This window comes from Enhydra lutris, unplaced genomic scaffold, assembly GCF_002288905.1.
Source record: "Enhydra lutris kenyoni isolate GAN:26980312 unplaced genomic scaffold, ASM228890v2 scaffoldscaffold15, whole genome shotgun sequence".
NCBI lineage: Eukaryota > Metazoa > Chordata > Mammalia > Carnivora > Mustelidae > Enhydra > Enhydra lutris.
In genome coordinates, this window is record NW_019154099.1 from 52688028 (window position 1) to 52712252 (window position 24225).

Consider the following 24225-nt stretch of genomic DNA (forward strand, 5'->3'; position numbering starts at 1 on the left):
GGCTTCCTGGAGCTCATTCAGTTTCTGTAGGTAGAAATTGAATGAGGAGACGAAGAAGGCTAAGAAAGAACTGCCAGGGAGGTAGGACCAAAACCAGGGGCATGGATATCCTTGAAGTCAGTGAAAGAATTGTGTTTGGGAAAGAGAATCATTGGCAGTTCATAGCATAACATTGCTGGAGAAGATGAGGACAAAGCCTGCTACTGATAGGGAAGGGAATGTGGAAATCGTACATGATCTTGATGAGAAGGCCTACAGACAATGGGGGAAAACACATGGGAACAGGTTCAAAGGAGAATGGAAAGGGACAACGTAGAGACCATGAAGAGAGACAACTTTTTAAGGAGGCTGGCTGTGAAGGGTAAAGGGGACAGTAGCTGGAGGGAAATGGCTATGGAATTTTTTTTTTTATTCTTTGCATTTTATTTGTTGAAGGAATGGGATCGTTTGTCCTGTACAGTTTTCCACTGTCAGAACTGAGCTGATTGCATCCCAGTGGTGTGGCTTAACATGTCCTCCATCCTTTGTCTTCTATAAATTGATAGGTGGACCTAGAGGTGTAATCAGATTTGGTTGCCATTATCTTCAGCGAGACTGAGTCGTGCCTCTGTAAGAGACACTGTCTGGTCGCCCCTCCCTTGATGCTCAAGCTTCAGTCCATAAATTCATCAAGGTTTACAAAACGATGTTCCAATATTGTCATTTTTTGTTCATTTACCAGGATTCATTCTTTTAAGAGAAACTCTATATCAACACCTTCTTAGGTTATCCAGGACTGCAGTTTTCATAGAAAAGATAAATGCTGGACCCTTTCTTTTGACTTTGCAATTTCCAGAGAGTTGGTTCCCTATTATTCTCCAAAAGTGACTAAATGAGGGTGTTTTGTTTTTATTTCTGGTATCCATTTTGAACTCATGGGATCAAACATACCTGGTCTGCTTCAATCCATCGCAGCTATAATCCTTATTGACAGTCAGACTTCGCCAGCTCTGGCCAGGGAATTTTTTCAGTCCTTCTAACGTGGCCCCAATCTTTGATAGCTCCGCTGCTTTCTGGTGTGACAAGATACAGCAGCCTCATTTCTACCCCAAACCCAGGATCAGCCGTTCTGCCGAGAAACCTTGATTTCTTGAAGTGGGAAGTGGGAAGTGGTATTTGTAGACAACATTTGGGGGACTAGGGATGTTTGTTACCCCGGGCCTCCTCAGTGTTTCTGTGGAAGATTCAGAAACTCTGCCACCGCCGCCATCTTCCCAGAATCCAACAGCCACACTTTCAATCAGAAAATTTCTCACTCTGAACAGCTGTTAGGATTAAGTGTGTTGCTGCATGATAGAAGTGATTAATTGTGCTGATTCTGTTCTGGTAAATACGGACAGGATTCTGGATCTGTGCCTCAGACTTCTGAGGAAGGAAGATTTAACTGCTGCTGGGTTGAGTCCTAAGTTTGTAGTAATGGCGATGCTTTCACTGAGTATTTTCCTCACTGCTCTTAAAATACCAGCAGCAGGGAGGTCAGCGGATCATTGGACTACCTGTCCTCAGTCTGCGTCATTCTCCAGCACTTTCCCTAATTTTTTGACAGCCACACCTTGAACTCTCCCAGCAAAACTTCCACAAGATGGTCGAAGATTGAGAGATATGTAGGTCACTCTGGTCTTTCATAGTATGGAAAAATTTCAGAATTCTTGAAGATTGATTTTTTATTTTCATTTCTGTGGCACTGACTTGCATGCTGTTGGGATTAAGGAGGAAGTAGAAGAAATGGTCCTTGTCCTTAAAAGAGCTCACCCCCTAAGTGCTGATCGGGTCTGAGATTGTGGTGCACAGTAGAGCTGTCCCAACCCTGCACAACTGCTGGGGTTAGCATTCTTCTTCTGTTGCAGTGTAGGCAAATTACTTTTATATCGCTGCATCTTTAATTTCCTCATAAGTAAAACAAAATGTAGATTTTGAGGTCCATTTGCCCTCCAAATCTAATTTCCTGTGAACAAAACAGGCTTAGTTCTGCTTTGGGGTTCACCTCTATCTAGCCTTTGAGCCCCCTACCCGCCACCCCCCTAGTGATTGCCACCTGCTGCATTTTCCTTGGTTTCCCAGCCCAGCTCCCCCCCCCCCATTCCTCTGTATCCTCAGCCTTACATTAGACCATCAGTCTTTCTAAAACAACCATGTTACTCCCCAGTTTTTAAGTATAAGAACCCGGTTAAGTGTGAACTCTGTGCAAGATGGGACCTGGCTCTGTAATTCCTTCTCAGTTTTCCTTTCCTGCCCCTTCACTCTATTAACCAAACCGATCTCTGGCCATATGAGACGATTCACCATGCCTTAAACTCACCATGCTTTTTCTTCAGCTGAAATTTGCATACACTGGCCCATCTGACCAAAAGTGTTTCATTTATTTTCCTTTTGGAGAATGTCTGCTCATTTTTTAGTACCCAGCTCTACTGTGTATCTGTAAGTCTTCCTTAACCTTTTTGGGCATCTAGCTGGTCTGGCCTCTTATCCATTAATACTTAGTATATTTTGTACTATGGATATATCCTACTGAGTTATCATTTATTTCTGCACTGTACCACACACACCACGCTGAGTGTGCTGGTCAGACTACGGTTGGGCTGAGTCACCGGGGCAGGACTTGTGGGTGAGGTGACCATCTTCTTGTCTTGGTGCATTAATCCACTTTCCTTCTGACTGATCTAACTTCCCTCAATTAAGGAACTGGGGCCTGAGCTGGAATTCTGGAGATTTTCTCTGGGTTCTAGGACTTGAGTGATCTTAAAACTAGGGTTGGTAAACCTACACTTTTTTAAAAAAGGGATAAAATTAGCATATTTCTATTATAGTCCATGACAGGAAGCCCTCCCTCCAAGGCTACATCTGGGAACTTAAAAAAAAAAAAAAAAGAAAAAAAGCCCACAGCTACTTAGTTAGAACTGCTTAATTTTTTTGTGGAGTCTTTGAAGCCGTTGAACCCTTTCTGAGTAGCCCAGAAAGAAAGAATTTTGAAAAACAGGTTAAGAATGAACAGAGCAATTTTATGGGTGAGAATTATCTGGGGAAAAATAAAAGTATGATTTACTTCCAGTGAACTATTTAGTTATCTATTTATAGCAAGCTAAAAATCGAGCAAGATACACATAAGTCATATTGTATTCACTTTGAGCTTTTCTATTTACAAATACTTGCATAACATAAAGGTTATGTTTGTTTTCAGTAGTCTCTGGATGAAGAATTGTGGTGTCCTCTTGTTATTTTAAACAAATGCTAACTTTTTATGACAGGTTTATTGAGATAGAATTCACATACCACACAATTCACCCAAAGTGCACAAGCCAGTGTTTTTTACTCTGGTCCCAGAGTTGTGCAACCATCTCCACAATCAACTAACAGAACCTTCTCACCAACATGGAAAGAAACCCCGTACTAATTAGCAGGCATTTCTCATTTCCTCCCAGTCCTTGTTCCTCAGGCAGCTACCCTTCCTTCCTCCCTTCTTCCCTTCCTCCCTTTTCTTTCTTCTCTTTTTCCTCCCTTCTTCCCTCCCTTCCTTTCTAAAAGGAATTTGATCTGTGCTTTATACCCGGTTTTTCTTAAAGTTTGGTAAAAGCACAACCACTCCCATGCTGTGTCAATGCTTCAACTGATCGATAAGTAAATTATCATTTGATTGAACACACAAGTTCTTTAGGAAGTTGCTTACTTTTGTATAGAGACTATTATCCAAGAAGAATAATAGGATAAGTTAAGAGTTCAGACTTACTGGATAGGACTTGACTTCTGGGCTTCAGAAAGTTGTGGAACCTCTTCATGAAGAAATTTTTCTTTTTCCCCCTAGACTTACTGGCTTTAGTGTGGGCTTGCTTCTCCAGTCTCAGTCAGATGGAATGCCCCACGTAAAGCATGGCGAAGAATCATTTCTTACTATCTCTGTTACTTAGGTACTAAGGAATAGACTTCTTGAACTTGTGCTAGATAATTCTTCCAAAGATGTCTCTTACCCAAGCCATGAGGTCTTAGCTTTTTCTTGAGCAGTCTGAAGAAGGCTTAGGGCATCTTCTCTTTCCTTGGATAGCTTTATCTAATGCATCTATACAATCTGCTGCCCTTTCTTACTGTTCCAGACTTGGCACTGGCAATCTCTGATGCTTGGCACCCTGCTCGAGAGTTAGGAGCACGTTTCTTTTTTCAGTAGGACAGCCAGAGTTTATGTATATCTTCATTACTTTTGCTCCTAATTGTTGAGAGGTCCGTGAAGCTCCACCTTACCTTCCCCTCCCCCACCCCACCCTCATTTTCTTAGGGAATCAAGAAATTCCTTCAGTCCTTTCCTTGAAAAGTGGTATAAAGTAATCTACGCTAATGAAAAGATGTGACATTTTGTGTGTTCTTAGGCAGCCTGTGCTAGCCCAAGAAGTTGTGACGACCGGGAAGTCTCTAGGGCAGCTGCGGGTCTTCTGCATAGGACCGTCAGACTGTGTTAATCTACTTCCTGTCTCTGTGGATTTGCCATTCTGGACATTTCATGTACAGTGGAGTCCTATAATACGTGGTCCTTTGTGACGGCTTTCTGTTGTCACACATGTCAGTACTGCCTTCCTTTTTATGGCCGAACAATATTCCATTGTGTGAATATAGCAGATTTCGTTTACCCGTGTACCAGTTAATGGACATTTAGATTATTTGGTTATTAGGAATAATGATGCTATGAACATTGATGTACACATTTTTGTGTGGATGTGAATTCATTATACACTTCTTTTTTTTTTTTTTTCCAGTGCCTTTCTCGAGAAGCAGGTGGAAACATGAGCATTCAGTTTCTTGGTACAGTGGTAAGTATGAAAGGATTATTATATTGTATGTTCACAAAATTACAGAGGAAAAGAAGCGTCCAACTAGCTTTAGCCCTTGTATTTGAACTTGTCTTCATTATGGTTTTATTTTGCTATTACCAATCACACCAATGAGGTATGATCAAACAATACGGTACCTTATTGTTTTATTTAGCATTTCTCTGTGTACTGCCTATGTGATTTGAACATTTCTCCATGTATTCATTTGCTGTATATCATTTATAATCTGTAAAATGTCTCTTAACGTTTTTTGGGTACCTTGTTCAGGTTGGGAATTCACGTTGGGTATTTCTGTTTGCTCTATGAGTTTATTGAGAATATCAGAGGAGAGGCCTGTGGCTTAGATCAGAAGAGTCGTGATTTTGTAGCCATTGTGATATGAAACACATTAATATGTGCATTTCTAGTTCACATGTGTATCAAGGCATGTACAGTTTATGTATTGCAGCATATATGGTAGTATATGTGTAGGCACTGGACTAATGTTACATAAATTTTAAGTGTTGCCCCTGAGATTTATAGTTATTTTTGTTTTTCTGATCAATAAGTTGTTCCTTGCTTTTTTTTAATTTAAAATTTTAAATATTATTTCAGTGCATGTCCTAAGAAATTAGGGTTCTCCAAAGAAAGAGAACCAGCAGGATAAGTTTGTGGGGTTGGGGGTGGGGAGAGGAGGCAAGTCCAAAATCTGCACAGTAGACCAGGAAGTAGTTGGAGTTCAAGTCCAAAGACCGTGTACTTGTAGTATTCTTTCTTGCTTGGGAGGTCAGTCTTTTTTCTTGATTTGATTGAATTATGCCCACCCAGATTATGGGGGGTGATCTGCTTTACCCAGGGTCTACTGATTAAATGTTAATCTGAAAAATACCTTCATACAAATATCTAGAATAACGTTTGGCCAAAAATCTGGATACTGTGGCCTAGCCAAGTTGACACATAAAATTTACCATCACAGAAGTATACACATCCCATCCTCTAGAGGCATTTATATTATTAGCAATAGATATGTACCTTGGAGATATTGTGAGTTTGGTTCCAGACCATGGCAAGAAAGCCTATGTTGCAGGAAAATGAGTCAGATGAATTTTTTGGTTTCCCAGTGCATATAAAAGTAATGTTTGCACTACAATGTAGTCTCTTAAGTATGCAAACCATTATGTCTAAAAACACAGTGCACATACCTTAATTTAAAAGCACTGTATTGCTAGGGGTGCCTGGCTGGCTCAGTCAGAGAAGCATGTGACTCTTGATTTCAGGGTTGTGAGTAGGAGCTCCATGTTGGATGTAGAGAGTACTAGAAATAAACAAACTATTAAAAAATAAAAATGAAAATACTCTATTGCTATAAAATGCTAATCATCATCTGAGCTTTCAGTGAATTATAGTCACTGATCACAGGTCACAGCAATACAGTAATAATAAAGTATAATCATAATATGAGAGTTTGAAATATTGTAAGAATTAACCAAAATGTGATTCGGAGACGGGAAGTGAGCAAATGCTGTTGGAAAAATGGCGCCAACGGGTTTGCTCAGTGCAGGTTTGCTCAGTGCTGGTTTGCCACAAACTTTCAATCTGTAAAAACAAAAAACAAAAAACAAAAACCCATAGTATCTGCAACACACAATGAAGCAAAGCCAAACAGAATGTGGCGTGCCCATGTTCTTCTAGAAATAGAATCACAGAACTTTTCATGCAACAGGTCATGGGTACTTCTGTGTCTGCACTCACTCTCTCCTTGGATTCTAATAGAGTTCACCATGTCATGTATTGAAAACTGAGCTCTCTCCACAGGCAAAACCCACAAACAAAACAAAGCGTTTCTCTTGCAGTTTTTTCCTGTCTTGGAAAATGGCTACATGAGCTAAAAGCCCCTGTTCTCCTTCTACCACTTCCTCTCTTCTACCACTTCCACTGCCCCCAGCTGGACCAAAGCCTTCTTCATCGCTCGTCTGAAATACAGCAGTCGTCTTCCCAGCTCTGCCCCTGCTCCGTGGCCTGCTGTTAACTTAACCGTCAACTTGATCCTTTAAAACTATCAGTCAGGTCAGCTGGCCGTGTTACTCTTCTTCACACATGTCGGGCACACACCGCAGGGGCTCCTCATCTGGCTTTCCTCCTCCAGGACTGTTTGCCACCGACCCCCCCCTGACACCTGCACAGAAGTTTCTCTCACTTTCTTCAAGCCTTTACACAACAGCCACTGCCTCGGGGACGGCTTCCTGGTCACACCGTTTGAAAGTTGGACCACCTTTCCTCCGATCTGTTCTTTTTCTTCAGCGGTTATCACTATTTGACATACTTTCCTGTTTGACACATTTTACTTTTTTGAAAAACTTGTTTCTTGGCCGGCTTTCCCACTTGCATGAACTGAGCTCCGGGAGCACAGGGCTCTTGCCTGGTGTCCACTGCTCTCGCCCTGATCTCAGAACCGGGCTTTGGGCCTCGCAGGCACTCAGCGAATGCTTGTCGAGTGAATTCGTGACATTGGCAAGCATGGGACCCAAGGATTAGACCTAAAAAAGAAGAAAGCAAACACAGAAACAAACGGGGAAAAGGAAAAGCATAGGGGCCTTAGCAGTGAATCCGTCTTTCTCAGACAAGGAGCTTATCGGAAAAGAGAGCTCAGTTTGCCAAGGGTCCACAGCTAGTTGGTGGGCAGAGCAAACAAGGGGGCTCCGATTTCTCTGTTCTTTCTTTTCGTCCACTTCAAGGCCCCTAAACTATGGTAGGAAACACACACACACACACACACACACACACACTCACAAAAAACAGACCTGTTTATACAGCTGATACCCTTCCCCCAGCCCCGCCCGACATAGGTGACTTGCTAACAAACCCCAGAGATTTTTTCCACATTGTTTATGGAGTTTGTACAGAGAGGGAGTGTCAGAGTTTAGAGTCATTTCTAAGTACTGTAAAATTCTGCATCACAGCGGTTGGGATGGCCACTGCGGTTTGTGACAATGCATTTGTCTGCGTGTTCTCTTAGCAATAGTCATCAGTATGGAAGAGAGAAAGCAAAGGTTTTGAGACAGCGGGACTGCGAGGACGGATGCACGGTCATTTCCAGCTAGCGCGTGCTGCTTCGATCCTCATTTTCTAAAGCAGGTTCAGTTTCCAGAGCTTGCAGTCAGCAAGAGCACTAGCAGGTCACTTGGTAAAGGAAAAACTTCTCAAACACACTTTGTCTTTGTGAGAATCCTTGTAGAATTTTCCATACAGGTTGGCTTTTGAATATTGTTAAACATGACATTCAATGTTCAAAGAAGAGTTTAATTTTAAGAAGGACTTTTGTAGCATCCATAAAGTTAAACAATGTTATTATTTCAATTCAGAAAAGGTATAGACTTCAAAATTAGTAATTTAATTCATTTTTTACACACTTTGAACTTTAAAAATTACCATTTGGTTATTTACCAATAAAATAAATCCCTATTAAAATTAGATTTTATTAGATATAGAAATATTAAATACGATATAAAATGTTATAAATATACTTTACATATTTGTAATATGTGTAAAATAACATAAAATATTTGTCAGTCACAAAGAGTAATGATAAAGTAAAGACCTGTATACCCACTAGAATTTTTCTAAAAAAACACAAAAGTCATCATTAACTCTGAGGTTTACTATGTGCGCCTTCTTTTTTTTTTTTTTTAAGATTTTATTTTATTTTATTTGACAGATAGAGATCACAAGTAGGCAGAGAGGCAGGCAGAGAGAGAGGAGGAAGCAGGCTCCCTGCCGAGCAGAGAGCCCGATGCGGGGCTCGATCCCAGGACCCTGGGATCATGATCTGAGCCGAAGGCAGAGGCTTTAATCCACTGAGCCACCCAGGCGCCCCTATGTGCGCCTTCTTAATCCTATCTGTCAGATATTCTCTCTCTCCCCTTCACAGAGAGCGTTTTCCTAATTTTTAAAACTCCTTTTCTTTAAAATTTTCCCACATAAATGCATCCTTAAATATTAAACAATTAAGCTTTGCATGCTTTTAAGCTTGATATGCATGGGAGTATATTCAGTAGTCGCATATGACTTGGTCGTTTGGCTCCTTGGTGTGGGTGAGGTCACCTCCACTGTTGATGGCCTCCCCGGTGGTCTCTAGTGTCTTGGCTCTAACTCCATGCTGCCCTAAACATTTATGCCCACGAGCACATGATCCTGATTGCATATGTGCCAGAGGTTCGGTAGGACCGATGAGCATCGAGTATGCGGCGAATGAGTTCACTTGGTTCCACGTTCTCACCAGTACCTGCTGTCATCAGACTTGTTCATATTTGCCGGTGTCAGTAGTGTCCTCATTGTGGTTTTAGTTAACCTCCTCACCGTTAAGGAAGTAGAACATATTTTTCTGCATTTAGTCTGTTCCTCTTTCTGTGCAGTGAGACTGGATACATGCATGAGTTTAGTCTCTTTATGTCATTTGCACTTTTAATAAGGCACCGTGAATTGGGTCAGACCACATGAGTAGCTCCAACCAGGAGCTGTGAATGGAAGTGACTGTCAAGAACTGTGGAAGGTTGGGGCGCCTGGGTGGCTCAGTGGGTTAAGCCTCTGCCTTTGGCTCAGGGTCCTGGGATGGAGCCCCACATCAGGATCTCTGCTCAGCAGGGAGCCTGCTTCCCCTCACCCCTTGCCTCCCTCTCTGCCTACTTGTGTTCTCTCTCTCTCTGTCAAATAAATAAAATCTTAAAAAAACAAAACAAAACTGTGGAAGGTCTGAGATTTTACCCTACTTGGAGCTGACAGCCCCCTAGAGTCATGGATGCTGGTAGAGGAGACAAGACTCCGGGGTCAGAAATGAAGGATGGTTTATTACAACAGTAGCGGTAGCCAGGATATCATTATTTTTGCATCATTTTCCTGAGCTCTGGTTCCCACAGGGTGGTGTGAGGAGGGCGGGAGGACACCTACTCACACAGTGGGTTGTGGTACGGTAGAGGAACCTGAGTCTAGTTCAGAGAACCCCGAGCTTCTATATGGGCAGTGAGCATGCCTTTCCTTTGTTCTGAGGGAGACATTGTCTCTGTCTTTGTATAGCAAACAGCCTTGAAAACATAGTCCAGAATGAAGGATAGTCAGTGCCGTGCTCACGAGTAGTAGAAGAGAAGCATGAGAGACCTATGGAGAATTGTTTCCTTACAGTGATGTCTTGCACTTCTGGTCAGGGACAGCCAAGAGCAGGAGTGAGCTCCCTAGGTCCCCGGACCTACTTGCCTGCTTGTTGAGTCCCTAGTAGCATGGGTCCCTGGGGAAGGCTGGAGCCTGGGCACTGTACTGGACTGTGATTTCAGTGTTATTTTTAAAGCCTAACCTAGCTTATTCTAACACCCATCAGGTCATGATCCCAGGGTCCTGGGATCGGGTCTGATGTCAGGCTCCCTGCTCAGCAGGGAACCTGCTTCTCCCTCAGCGCCTCCCCCCTGCTCATGCTCTCTCTCTCTCAAAAAAAAAACTCTTTTAAAAAATTGTTAAGCAGTATTTTTATATAATGAAAAGCAAACTCTTCTGAATTAGTAGGAGGCACTGAGATGAAATTTGTGCCTCTGTGCTTTAGAGGAGCATATTGGACTTGGCTGTAGGTATGAATTCAGATCATCTGCATTTTAACCTTTAGTAGCTATCAGTTTCGTTACTGTGCCCAATATGTAGGATATAGGACTGTATTTGTTTCCTAGGGTTGCCACCACAAATTATCACGAACTGGGTGGCTTCAAACAACAGAATCGTGTTCTGAGAGTTTAGGAGATGAGATGTCTGAAATCAGGGTGTGGGCAGGCTTGGCTCCTCCTGGAGGTGCTCCCAGAGAATCGGCTTTGTGTGTCTCTCCCAGCTTCTGGTCTTTGAGGCACTGGTTGCTCTTTTTTGGCTTGTAACTTCATCTTTCCCGTCTCTCCTTCTGTCCTCACATGGCTTTCTTTGCCAGGTCTGTGTATATTCAGTCGGAGAAATCTGAGCACACCCGTCACTGGAAATCTCTGCACCCGTATGTAGTAAGACCTCTTCTTAGCTAATTACATCGGCGGAGACCCTCTTCACAAATGAGGTCACATTCTGAAATACCAGCTGGACATGAATTTTTGGATGGCAGTGTTCAACCCAGTGTACGCTCTACATAGATGGGCATGAAAGCGTATTTGACATGTAGGAAAAGTTGAAAACCAACTCAGGTATTTATCTGAAAGTATATTTTATAAACTATCTGAAAGTATATTTTATAAACAGAGCATCATTCCTTATTCATATCTGGCTTGTGTACTGCCGTCTGCTTTCCCAAGGGTTTTCTTACCTGTTACCATCACCTCTGCCCCACTCTCAGACATGCAGAAACACCCATGAGGGCACACCTCACTTTCAGAAGACAGGGTGAGCCTTAGAGTTTAAATGACTGTTCTGTGCTGAGAACTGGCGGAAGCAGGATGCAAAACCAGGCCTCTGTGACTTGCAGGTAGAGCTGTTCACCATCAGAGCGTCTTAAAAACAGATCACTTTACTGTGCGGTCCGGTTTTTGCCATAACTGCTAAGGACGAGTATTTTAGTTCAGGCCGCTCTGACAAAATACCATAGACTGGGTGGTTTAAACGGCAGGCTTGTATTTCTAACAGTTCTAGAGGCGTATAAGTTCGAGATCAAGGTGCCAGCAGATTTGGTTCCTGGTGAAGGCCCTCCTCCCGGCTTGAAGGTGGCCACCTGAGAGTTGTGTCCGCACACGGCAGACAATGCTGGGCTGTCCTCTCTTTTATTTTTTATTTTTTTAAAGCTTTCATTTTAATTCCAGTTAATTAACATAGTGTTACATTAGTTTCAGGTGTACCACATAGTGGGTCATCTTTCTTCTCTTTTATAAGGCACTGATCCCGTTATGAACGCCCCACTTTCTCGACCTCATCTAAACCAGCTACCTCCCAAACTACTCACATACAAATAACATCATATTGGGGGTTGTTCAAGCTTAGGTGAGGGACACAAACATATAATCCTTAATAGACACCATATATGCCAGTATATTTGCTAAGCTACATATCCCAGAATTTTTCCAAGATATATGTACCTATTAAAAATTGTTAAGTTGTCTCAGTTTTGTTCTATTTGCATGTTTTTGATGAAGCTGTGAATTTGTGTACATCAGATAGCATAAGCTCACAAAGAAATGGAGGAAGTCAGTGTTTTACTTAACCGGAATTACTCACTCGAACCATGCTTTATTTATTTTTTAAAAAATATTTTATTTATTTATTTATTTATTTGACAGAGAGCAAAGTAGGCAGAGGGGCAGGCAGGGGAAGAGGGAGAAGCAGGCTCCCCGCTGAGCAGAGAGCCCGATATGGGACTTGATCCCAGGACCCTGAAATCATGACCCCAGCTGAAGGCAGACACCAAACCAACGAGCCACCCAGGCGCCCTTTGAACTTTGCTTTACCATTAGGATGAATATTTTCTTAATTGATTTTAATGCAGAAGTTACCATTTTATTCCAAAGTTTTGTAATTATTGTTTATGTTTAATTTCTAAAGTACCATTATTTTTTAAGTACTATAATATTATACGTATCTCACCAAGATATTTTTTTTCCTTGTGAAAACAATGCATATTGCCCCAAAGCGAAAATAAGCTTAGAGTACAATAAAGAGCTTCTTCATAGCTGTGCTATTGGCATTTGCCCAAGGACTCTTGAGGAACTATCAAATTATATGTCTTTGAAGCTTAGCCAGAGATCTTAATGAAACCAAATCATGCTGAAGTTCTTAAAGCTAATTTAAATCTCAAATTGTACATTTTAAATTAAGTTTTTATTGATAATAAATATACTTTATTTCTTATTAGCCTTGAAAGCTTGAGTGATAATATCAGTAGAATAAACATGTTTTACAAAGATTTACCATTAAGAATGCTATTAATATGACCCTTGATACGCCAGCACAATTAGATTTCAAAGTAAGCGTTTACGAAGTAACAGCGATTAATGACAACCATCGAAAACAATTTTGAACTCCATCAGTTTAACTCAGGAGGGTAAACTTAATATGATAATTCGTCTCGTTGAATTGTATCAGCTTAGCAGGAAAGTATGTAAATATGTGACCCTTACCTAGTTTCTAAATGGATGCTGTGCTGATAGATTTATCAGTTCCATTAAAGAACTTTGGGGAACTTTGGAATTTCAGCAGTTGTTCCCTTGGAGGCTGAAAACCCAACCTGATCTCATACTGGGACCATTCTGGTCTGCATATTTCCATAATTTGCCTTCGCTACTAATATGACAGCAAGACACAAATAACTGTTTCTAATAATATCAGATGGAGTTGTGGAGGACAGCATTTTAATGTAGTAAAAGACCTCCCTGCGGGGTTGTTATTGCTACTATAGAACAGCAGCTACACAGTTGCAACTGTAGTCTCTTAATTGATTCGTTTAATTAGCACGAGCTGAAGCTTAGGCTGTATCTTGTCATCTGATAACATAGGATCCAGAATCTGCATTATTCATATTTATAGACGTAGAAACATCATCTGAAAGTTCTCCATCTTCTGAAAACTCACGTATGGATATGGAATTTTGATAGAGTAAACTCCCATTTGTTTGAACTCCAAATAATTGGAAAATGAAAAGAACTGTGTGTGTTAGTTTTTCTGCATCTGTACTCTTGAGAAGGAAATGATGTCATACAGTTTGGGGTTATTATTGTCTTCCAAAAATAAACTTCCAGGGAATTTGTTCAGTCTTGTATCCCTTACGACTTCGGAAGCAGCCCCTCCGACTCCTGTAATCGCCATCTGCCGTGTCTCCCTTCTGTAGCCCATCCCTTTCTCTGATATGTGTTAGTGGGGTTTGGGGAGTGAATGATGACTTATAGGGGTTTCTGACATGCTTGTCCGTGTCCCAGCCTGCATTTGCAGCCACCCCAAGCACACTGGCTTGGGCTTTTCATTTGTGCCCACCGCTTGACTGAATTGCCCCCTTGGGATTTGCTCCCCTGCCCAGCTGCACCGCTCTCGATTTCCTTGGATGGGGAAAACTGGGGGGAGATGGGAAGTGTCTGGCATAAAACCCCAGAGCTTTCATCAGAGGGCCACTTCTGTCCCATCTACACAGGGCTCCACCTGCACTGGGTCACGTTCTCTTTATTCCTGATCCTTTTCCTGTCCAGCCATAGGCATCAGGTGGAGGCCACGGAGCAGACATTCTGTAGGGGGTTGATGAGTCAGTCTCTCTGTTCTTTTTTCGTTCTTTTCTTTTTTTAAAGATTTTATTTATTTATATAACAGACAAAGGTCACAAGTAGGCAGAGAAACAGGCAGCGAGAGGGGGGAAAACAGGCTCCCTGCTGAGCAGAGAGCCCGATGAGGGGCTCTATCCCAGGACCCTGAGATCATGACCTGAGCCGAAGGCAGAAGCTTAACCCACTGAGCCACCCAGGCGCCCCTCTTTTTTTTTTTTTAAAGAGATGGAGAGACAGAGGCAGTGGAGGGGCAGAGGAAGAGGGATAATCTTAGGCAGGCTCCACGCCCAGCGCAGAGCCTGACTGGGGGCTGAGACCTTGACCTGAGCTGAAATCGTGTTTGGACCCTTACCCCACTGAGTCACCCATGTGTCCCCCAAGTCTCTCTGTTCTTTAGATACATTTTACATACTACAGAAAAGTATTTCTGTAGCATTCTATCTTGCCTTTTCCCCACATATGCAAAATTCCAGCCAAAATGTCCCTAAAATAAGATTTTAGGAAATGGCATTTAAATGTAATCTTACTCTTGAACATTGTTTTCGTGGAGACACGTGTTCTGCGTATCATGTGACCAACCCAAGAATAAACCTTTGGGAGGTAACTAAGTTTTACTTTTCCAGCCTTTCAAATTGGCATGCTGTATATAATAGGAAAGCACAATTATTAATATCCCATTATGTTACGTACTTTGCACAAAACTTTTAAAGAAATCACACACTGCCTGCTTTACTGTGTGCTAGGAAGTGTCCTGGATGAATGTGATTTGGTCTCTGCCCTTAAGCAGTGTGCTGGCTCCGGGTAAATGCAAACCGGCATCATAGGTACACATTAAGTGCCAAGATGGGTCACGTACAGGCTGAGAGCAGCAGAGGAAAGCGTACATCTAGAAGCTTCCTTTTTCTGATCCAAAGACTGAGACCGTATGTCCGGAAGCTGTGCTCTGCGATGAAAGTAGAGAAAGCAAAGGAAATAAAATAAATGAAGGCACGGAGGCTTTGAGGGTGCCCAGATGTTTAAGGACGAGCAGAGTACCTGCTCAAGGGTGGCAGGTGCGGCTAGAATGGCAGAAGCTAGGTCATGCGGGGCTATGCCAGGGAGATGGGACCTTATTCTCTAGACTTGGAAGGATTTGAAAGAAGAGAGGTGTGGTTTGTTTTGTGCTGATTTTAAAGGGAACTTGTGGGAACAAATGAAGAAGAGGGTGGCTTTGAGAGCCTCTAGGAGGACCCGGGGTCCAGTTCTATGTGTCAAGCAGAGTTGAAGCTGGTTCTGAGCTTTCCAGATGTGGTAACTGATTCAGCCTGAGGGAGAAAAACAGGAAGAGGAGGAGAATTATACCAGAGTAAAGGTGGGATAGGTGATGAGTTGGGTTTTTGACTGTTTTAAGTTTGAGGAAACATCACTGATGTCTTGAGATGAGGAAGACGATTAAGCGCAAGCATGTTACTTGGAGCATGGTCAGCAAGTAGACGTGAGATCTGAGGCCTGCGGTGGTTGAGATAGCCCAGGAGGATGGGATGGTGAAGACGGAGAGGAATGGCCCAGATTAGACCCCCCGGGAAATGTCCACATCTGAGGAGGAGGCTCCGAGTCTCTCTAATATTCTTAAAATGACACTACCTATTATCTAAATCATTTATATTATATGTGGCTATTAGAAAGCAGTTTAGTTTTAGTTTAGTTCAGTAACCTCAGTCATGATTGCACAGTATCCTAGGGTGTCACTAATTATTTCAAAGTATCTCAAAATCCTGCTGCCATCTGCCAGAGGTCCTTAAAATAAAATTAATTTTATTTTTTAATTTTTTTAATAAAATTAATTTTAATGAATAACATCACGCCTTACATTTTTGTATGATGCTTTAGGGTTTTAGAATGCTTATTCGATGCCATTCACTTTCTAAGACAGGTAAGCCATACAGCAGCTTAGACTTCATCTTAAAGGCACATAACACTCTGAAAGTCAGTTAAAAATATTTGCTATTACCGAGTTACATGTTCATAAGAAACTTCCAGAAACCACTACCAGGATGTTAGTGGATATTGGGGTGGGCTGGGATAAGGGACAGAATGCTATTAAATAAAGCTTGATTCCCTGAGTGTGAATCTCCTGCTTACCCCCTTTGTGAATTTGAGCAAGTTACTTAACCTCTCTGGTCCTCAGTATTTTTTTTTATCAGCAGGACATCTATTTTAATGGGAGTGCTGAGAGTTGAAGAAGAAAGTATTTCTAGGTGTTTGACATATAGTAGCTCAACTACTATTGTAGCCCCCTCATATTTAATACACTTTCCATTCACTTCATTTTGCCTTGCAGTTTTTCCTTCCTTTTTCATGTTTACCTGGACACATGCTAGCATCTGAATTTCTACTGTCCATTGAGATCATACCGGTGCTCAGTCTGCAGAAGAAAAATATTTATCTTTTATATGGGAAGTCTAATTATTGTTCTTAAAAGTTGTGACCATTCGCCTCTCACAGTTAATATACCAGTTGTCATTCAATGCTAGATATAAGGCACATATTTAAAACTGCACCTGTGGCAGCCAGATGCTTAAGAAAATCCACTTCCTTGAAGAGTAAGGATGTTTCCCACGGACAGTCTTGACTGGGGAAATCTGGAGTTTGGAAGACAAAATACTTCTGATACATCATTATTTTATGGTGGTGCTCAAGGGCTCTCTGTCTTAGACTGGCCTCACTTGGAAGGGATGCTGTTCGGTGTAGGCCCTCTAAGGCCACTGAGGCGTAGTGCTCTGTGTTGCTGATTCCATATTTATAACTGATTCCTTATTTATAAATTATTTGATCGTTGCTATTTAACTTATGGTGAGAATGTTTCAGGAACAGCAACTCTTTTCTCATAAAATCAAAGTCTGTCAGTGGTTGTCAAACTTGAGCATGTGTAAGAATCGCCAGGAAAGCTTGCTGTAAAAATGCAAATTCCCAGGCTCCTTTCTCAGCAAAGCTTATCCCCTAGGTCCCAGGTGAGACTTACAGATCTGCATTTGTATAAATAGTTGAAAATACACCAGGAGTAGGATTTAGAATCCATTTGACACTTCATGGTAGAATTAGTTTCTAGTTTAGGAAATGGATACCCAAAACACATTAAATTACTGGTGTTACGAGTCCAATGTAAGACTGATATTCTGGATATTTCTTATGACAATGAGAGGGTATTGATTATTTGAGTTGATTAGTGTATACATTCATAATACTTATCTTTTTTAACCGGGGAGGGACACCATAGAACCAGAAGTCTAATTAAGTCCATAGTATCAACTCTGTCTCTTAAATTGTATAACCATTGGACAGTGATTTTTTTTTTTTTTTTTTTTTTTAAGTAAGTAGACTCTACACCCTGCAGGGAGCCCAGTGTGGGGCTCAAACTCAACAACCCTGAGACCAAGACCTGAGCTGAAATCAAGACTCAGATGGCTCAACTGACTGTACCATCCCGGCGTCTCAGACAGCGATCATTTTTATTTCTGGCCTAGAGTGGGATTTTTCAACCTCAGGGGTAATGACATTTGGGACCAGGTAATTCTTCACTCTAGGAAGCTGTGCTGTGCCTTATGGGATGGTTAGCAGCGTTGCTGGCCTCTGTTCACTCGACGCCAGAGCGCCTCTCCAGATAGAAGAGCCCAGACTGTCTCCAGACATTGCCAGGTGACCCTGGCGGTGGACAGGGGACCAGATCTCCCCCACCCCAACACCCAATGTCAGAGCCAGTGGCTTAGAGTACATGTAACAGTTGGGGTTTCAGAGTTTTCTTTCCCATTTCACTAAGTGTAATGTTCTAGAGAGGAAATCTCTAGAACAGATGTGACACTCTTCAGTGGCCTGAAGCTTACGAAATCTTACATCCTCACCTGCTCAAGTGCCTCATGCAGAGAACGATCAGCCACTTTGGCCAACCTCGTGTGTGACTTGCTTGAGCGACATTTCTAACCGTCCGCTGTGGAGGTGGGTAGGGGGTTCCTCCTCCTCAGATCCTTGCGTCCATCTGCCGCAGGCGGCTGTTCGCGGACGTCCTCATTTGTGTACTTGCAGTCTGTCTATTTGGGTCTTTTTTTTTTTTTAAACTATTTACCAAGGACAGTTCCCCAAAGACCCTCACGTGCCGAATCCGCAGGGAGGGCACCTAAGGACGCTCTTACCTCAGAAGCTGCCGCCCTTTCTGTGGGCCGCCATCTTGTTCAAGACCCGCGCTCTCCCGGGGAGGCCGGCGAGCCCCGCCGCAGCGCCTCCTCACCGTGGCCTCCGGAAGAGAAGTTCTGGATCTCTCCCCGCCGGCATCTAGCGCGCAGCCCCGTGAGGTTTGTGGCACCTCCGGCCCCCTCCCCCCCACACACGTGGGGGACGTACCTGGCAGAGGGCGCGGCAGGACGTGCGAGCGTCGCGGGGTCGCCGGTAGGTCTGGCGCGGGTGGCTGAGGAGGGGCTTTCCCGAGCGGCCGGACGAGTCGTGTGCGGTGAATCCTCCAGACTGTGGGGACGGCTGAGGCAGTGACTCCGGTGTCAGCGCCGATCGCCCCGGGACATCGCCAGGCCTGGGGGGTGGGGGGCGAGCACGTGAGACTGCGCAGCGCGCGTAGTTGAAGTCGAGCCCGATTTCAGGACAGGGACGCCGAGAGCGCGGAAGCTTGCGCCGCCGCCCGCGGGGTACGCGGTGTCCCCGATCTCCCCCCCCCCCCCCCGCCCTCAGCAGCTCCGCCAGCCAGACCAGGGAGACCCTCCTGCCCGCCACTGGCGGCGGCGTCTCCTTCAGTGCCCGCCACTGAGACCGTCGGCGGAAGCCCCGCTTTACAGACGAGGCCGCGCCTCCTTGTACAGTGACAAATGCGTCCTTTGCTCCGTGTGGCTCGTAGGCTCGGGGCAGCGACAGGATTCAAACCCACATCTGCTGACAAGCCCCGGCTTCCTTCACACGGCACCTGGGTGGTTCGGGCATAGGTCGTCTTAGTGGCCCTCTGCCCGGCCTCGTTACCCCGACGGCCTGGCGGGGAGCAGCTCGCCTCGGTGCGAGCAGGGCCTGGGGGGCACGTACCGACCCTCCTCTGCGGTGTTTGAACTTAGGGACCAACCGCTTGATGGGGTAGGGTGCTAACCGGGCAGGGTCCTCTGCCTCCTCCGTGACTTACCGGTGTTCAGGGAGGAAATGTTCTTTTTATTATTATCATTTTTTTAAAGATTTTTATTTATTTATTTGACAGACAGAGATCACAAGTAGGCAGAGAGGCAGGCAGAGAGAGAAGGAAGCAGGCTCCCTGCTGAGCAGAGAGCCCGATGCGGGGCTCCATCCCAGGACCCTGAGATCATGACCTGAGCCGAAGGCAAAGGCTTTAACCCACTGAGCCACCCAGGTGCTCCGGAATGTTCTTTTTTTTTTTTTTTTTTACAAAAGTTAATATTTATGCAAGTCATCATTCCAGATATTAAACATAGATTAAGACTGCAATTTGACTGAAAGTCTTTCCCCTCAGAATGTAAGAAACCCCTGGCTGATAATTTAGGTGGTGAGATTGCCGAATACACGTTGAAGTGTGTTGTGAGAGATTAATTGTTCTTGCTCAAGTGTTTAACCCCCTGCACCCTCCACTGTTTTATTCAGTCAAAGCCCGAGCCCCCTTGAGGGATTTATGGGAATAACGGGTAGTTTTTGAAATAAAAGTGCCCCACGGTATTTTGCAGCATCATAAGTCTGGACTAGTGGTTCTCAACCCTGGAGAGTTTTGCTTCTCAGGGGACCCGTGGCAGTGTCTGGAGACATTTTGGTGGCTGTAAGTGGTGGGCTGCTCCTGGAACCCAGCGCGGAGATTTCCTACAACTTGTAGCGAGCCTCACCAGGGACATTTATGAACATCTTGCAGTAAAGATACAGCCCCTACGGGAGAATTACCCGACCTAAAATCCCAGTAGTGCCGAAGTTGAGAGTCTGAGTCGAGGCAGTAATGATGGAAGGGCCTAGAAGCTCCTGTGGCCATCTCCCCAACCTTTCACAAAGTTGTCTGATGCCTGGCAAGCTTGCATGTCCCCTAAGTCCGCAGCTGTCCCACCCTGCTTGTTCTGGATTTCCTAACCCAGCCCTCGTTTGTAAACCGAAGAAACTGCTGGCGTCTTGATCACGTGCAGGAAGAACCTGGCCCCAAGTCCATGGATGTCCGTGTATCGTTTTTGCTGTCTTGCCCTAATTTGATGACTCTCTGTGTATGCACTTGTCTCTTCACAAGCTTCCGACTGACGTGTCATCCCTCTACATGAGATTTTCTCGTAATCAGGGTCTGCACTTACCACCCAAAGGACCGTGATATTGTTTTCTTCTGTTCTTGATTGTGTCTGCATTTCATTTCAGAAAAAGCTGACGTTTTTACATCTCGAGCTTGTCCATCACAGTTTGCTTGTTGCATCATCTCTGTTTATGCCGCAGCTCCTCAGAGGGAAAGATCAATTAGATGTTGTGGTCTCAATTTATCAATTTGTTGAAAATAAACCTATATAAATACATGCTGTGGGCTCCATGTGTGCGCGCGGCATGTGGCCGCGTGCCACAAAGCCCGGGCCTTCCTCGCGGCAGCTCTCGTGGTTTGAAGGCCGGGTTGTGAGCAGGTGAGTGCGGCGCTGGGGTGGGAGTTCCTTGGCCTCGAGCCTCTGGGCACCCCCCGCACTGCGTGGCCTGCATTCTGGCCTTCGGTGGTTCCGCAGATCTGCTCTTCCCTTGGCAGGGTGCTCGGAAATGTCCTGCGGGTTTTTAATTGATGGAGGTAATTGAGTGCCGATGCAGAGGTTAATGCCGTTGCAAGGATTACTTATATTTCCCAAGAGGAGGGGGCACCCCGCACCACACAGGGCACTGGAAAAGGAGCCACGGGGAATGCGTGGACAGGAGCCTTTATTGGGGTTTCCACAGGCAGGCGAAGTAGGGCAGCGTAAGTGATTTGAGACTGCTCTGTGAACGTCAGTGGGCTTTGGGCTTTAGGGGGTGGTCTCCGGCTGGCTCATACCTGGCCCTGGGATGAGTTAGGGCAGGATAAATACTAGCTTGGCGTGTGAGCTAGATAGAAGGAATGGCTAGCTTGCAAAGGAAAGGCATGCTCCCAAGTTCTTCACTCTCCTTAGGAGGAGTTTGCCAGCTCTCGGAGGGGCCGTCTCTCCCTAAATCTGCAAGACCTCCAGGAGGTCAAAACAGCTTAACAAATAGGAGGGGAGAAAATGCCGCTATGAATACACAGAGAACCTGGAAATAATCAGATTCAAGGGAACTGACCTACAGTAACTAAACTCAGACAGACTGACATCTAGGGGCGCCTGGGTGGCTCAGTCGTTAAGCGTCTACCTTCGGCTCAGATCATGGTTCCAGGGTCCTGGGATTGAGCCATCATTGGGCTCTCTGTCCGCAGGAAGCCTGCTTGCTTTTCCCTCTCCCACACCCCCTGCTTGTGTTCCCTCTCTCGCTATGTCTCTCCCCGTCAAATAAATACATAAAATCTTAAAAAAAAGGGGGGGGTACTTGGGTGGCTTATGCCTCTGCCTTCAGCTCGGGTCATGATCTCAGGGTCCTGGGATCGAGGTCCACGTCGGGCTCTCTGCTCGGTGGGGAACCTACTCCCCCCCAGCCCCCGCCTGTTTGTGACCTCTCTGTGTCAAATAAATAAATAAATCTTTAAAAAAAAAAAGAAAAGAAAAGAAAAGACATCCAACCCAGAGGATGTGTTTATTAATTTGAGATGAGGTTTTGTTTTTGTTTTTTGAGGTGAGGAATATTTTTTCCCATGACCAAATCTTCTAAGTCTGTTCTCTGGAACATCAGCTGAACGGTGGTATCAGAATAATTAGGAAGGCTGGCTAGGCAGAAATATTTCAAAACTGGTCTGTGTCATTAGGGCAGAGAGAGGCCTGGTGTACCTGTGCTGTGCTGAGATCTGGCAAGTCACCCCTGACTTTCAGCAAGAACAGCCTTCAGTGTCCCCGTCTGTGTCCCCTCTGTGCCTCAGGGCTGCGGCGACTGAAACAATAGCATGGACCCAAACTATAGAGCCACAGTCTGGCTTCCCTTACACTGACACACAGGTTCCTTTGCTGGGAATTGTGACTGTCCCCCAACTCTTTGGTGCTGCACTGTCACAGATGGTTGGTTTTAGCACTTCTGCACCGAGCTTTACAAGGGCAGCTCTTGAAGTTCCTAAGAATTTTCCATGTCTTAGGTAAGCAGCCCCTTGCCCTACCCAGGGAGTCCGTATACTCAGAAGAAACATTTCATGGGAAGAGCCCTGAGAAATCTCATTTTAGCCCCGGTAATGCTTTAAACTGATGGTGTGACCTTCCGGAACCTCTGTTTTCTTTGTTGTACAATGAAAGGTTGGGGTTCGTGACCCCTGAGGTCTTCCCCCGCCCTGGCCTGCTCTGAGAATGATTACATTTGTCACAATACAGGGTTTGCTTCACTACAACACACCACACATGCGTCTTATTATCACTGTCTTGTGATTTTCTTGAGTTTTTCAGCCTCATCTGGGGAAACAGCGCTAGCTTATGGCATGATACTGTGTCCTGTCACTTAATTTCAGGGGACAGCACATTGTGTTGGCTCAGGCTCAGTGCTAATAGTCAAGATTATATGTTCTGCTTACTGTGACTTTTTTGTGGTTTCTGGGGAAAAAATGCAGATGCTTTTCAATTATTCCAAGGGAATTTTGATTAACCCCCTGGGTAGAATTCTCTGTACCACCTGCCACGGAGAAGCGAGTTTTATTGAACAGAAGGTATAGAATTGAATTGCTCATATTTGTTTTCCTTCTAGTGCCTATAGCATTATTTCAAACTAAAGCATTTTAATAAATATTTAATAAATATCTGTCTAAAATAGGTTGAAACTGTTAGATACTAAGCCTCTTTTGTTCTTCAATTTCAAATGCAGATAAGCTAATTCGACTTTTAAGTGGAATCTTCAAATTAAAGACTCATTTTTCTTTTCTGTATGTAAATAGTAGTTATTTTTGACTGATGTAATTAGGGTCCTGCTTACATCATAATTCCAAGTATCAGCCCCCGGAAACAATTTGCTTATGTTTATTGCAGTGTCACTATTTTTGTTTTTCTTGTAGCTATTTTGCATGTTCACTACTTGCCTCTCTTGTATTCCCATTTTTACCTTTTGCCTGTGGCCAGAAGATGTCAAGTTTTTGATTTATAGAGCATTTTCAAATGGCTCACTCTCAGGCCTTTTTACTGAAGGGCGCCTGGCTGGCTCAGGCAGTGGAGCCTTTGACTCTTTTTTTTTTTTTTTTCTAAAGATTTTATTTGTCAGAGAGAGAGAGAGGGAGAGAGAGCAAGCACAGGCAGACAGAATGGCAGGCAGAGGCAGAGGGAGAAGCAGGCTCCCTGATGAGCAAGGAGCCCGATGTGGGACTCGATCCCAGGACCCTGGGATCATGACCTGAGCCGAAGGCAGCTGCTTAACCAACTGAGCCACCCAGGCGTCCCGAGCCTTTGACTCTTGATCTTAGAGTTGTGAGTTTAAGTCCCACATCGGGCGTATTTAAAAAATAAATAAATAAAAGTTTTATTGAGATACAATTCACATTCTACACAAATCACCCATTTGAAGTGTACAGTTCAGTGGTTTTTAATCTGTTCACAGGGCTGTGCAACTCTTAGTCCATTTGAGAGCATTTTCATCAACCTAGAAAGAAGCCTCTTTCCCTTTGGGAGATGACCCCCCCCCCCCAATTCTCCTTCAACTCTGCCAGCCCCTGGCAGCCTCTTATCTTTCCACCTGTGTGTATTTGCTTATTGTGAACATTGCATATAAACGAAAACATGGACGTGATGTTTTGTGACTGGCTTCTTCCACCTGGCATCGTGTTCTCAGGGGCTTCTCTCTCCCGTACCTTCCAGTAGCTCATTTTTTGCCCAGTAACATTCCAGTGTATGGATCTACCACAGTTGGTGTATCCGTTCCTCAGGTTGGATGTCAGGTTGTTTCCATCTTCTTAGCTATTACAAATAACACAGCCGTGAACATTCCTGTCCAAATTTTTGTGTGGACATATGTCTTCATTTTTCTGGAATGGATACCTCCAAGAGGGAATTCTGAGTCATATGGCAACTCTATGTTTAACTTTTTGAGGAGCTGCC

The 24225-nt window shown here is 44.1% G+C and overlaps 1 protein-coding gene across 7 annotated transcripts in view; it reads left to right on the forward strand.

Moving 5' to 3' along the window:
* Positions 1-24225, forward strand: part of LOC111146952 (propionyl-CoA carboxylase alpha subunit) — a 397121-nt gene that overhangs the window by 316613 nt on the left and 56283 nt on the right. For 6 of the 7 annotated variants that reach the window (XM_022502702.1, XM_022502704.1, XM_022502701.1 and 3 more), the window contains one exon: positions 4779-4832. The exons of the other annotated variant lie outside the window; for it this stretch is intronic. In XM_022502702.1, coding sequence (XP_022358410.1) covers positions 4779-4832 — 54 coding nt within the window. The remainder of the gene's footprint in view (positions 1-4778; positions 4833-24225) is intronic. 7 annotated transcript variants of the gene reach the window in all.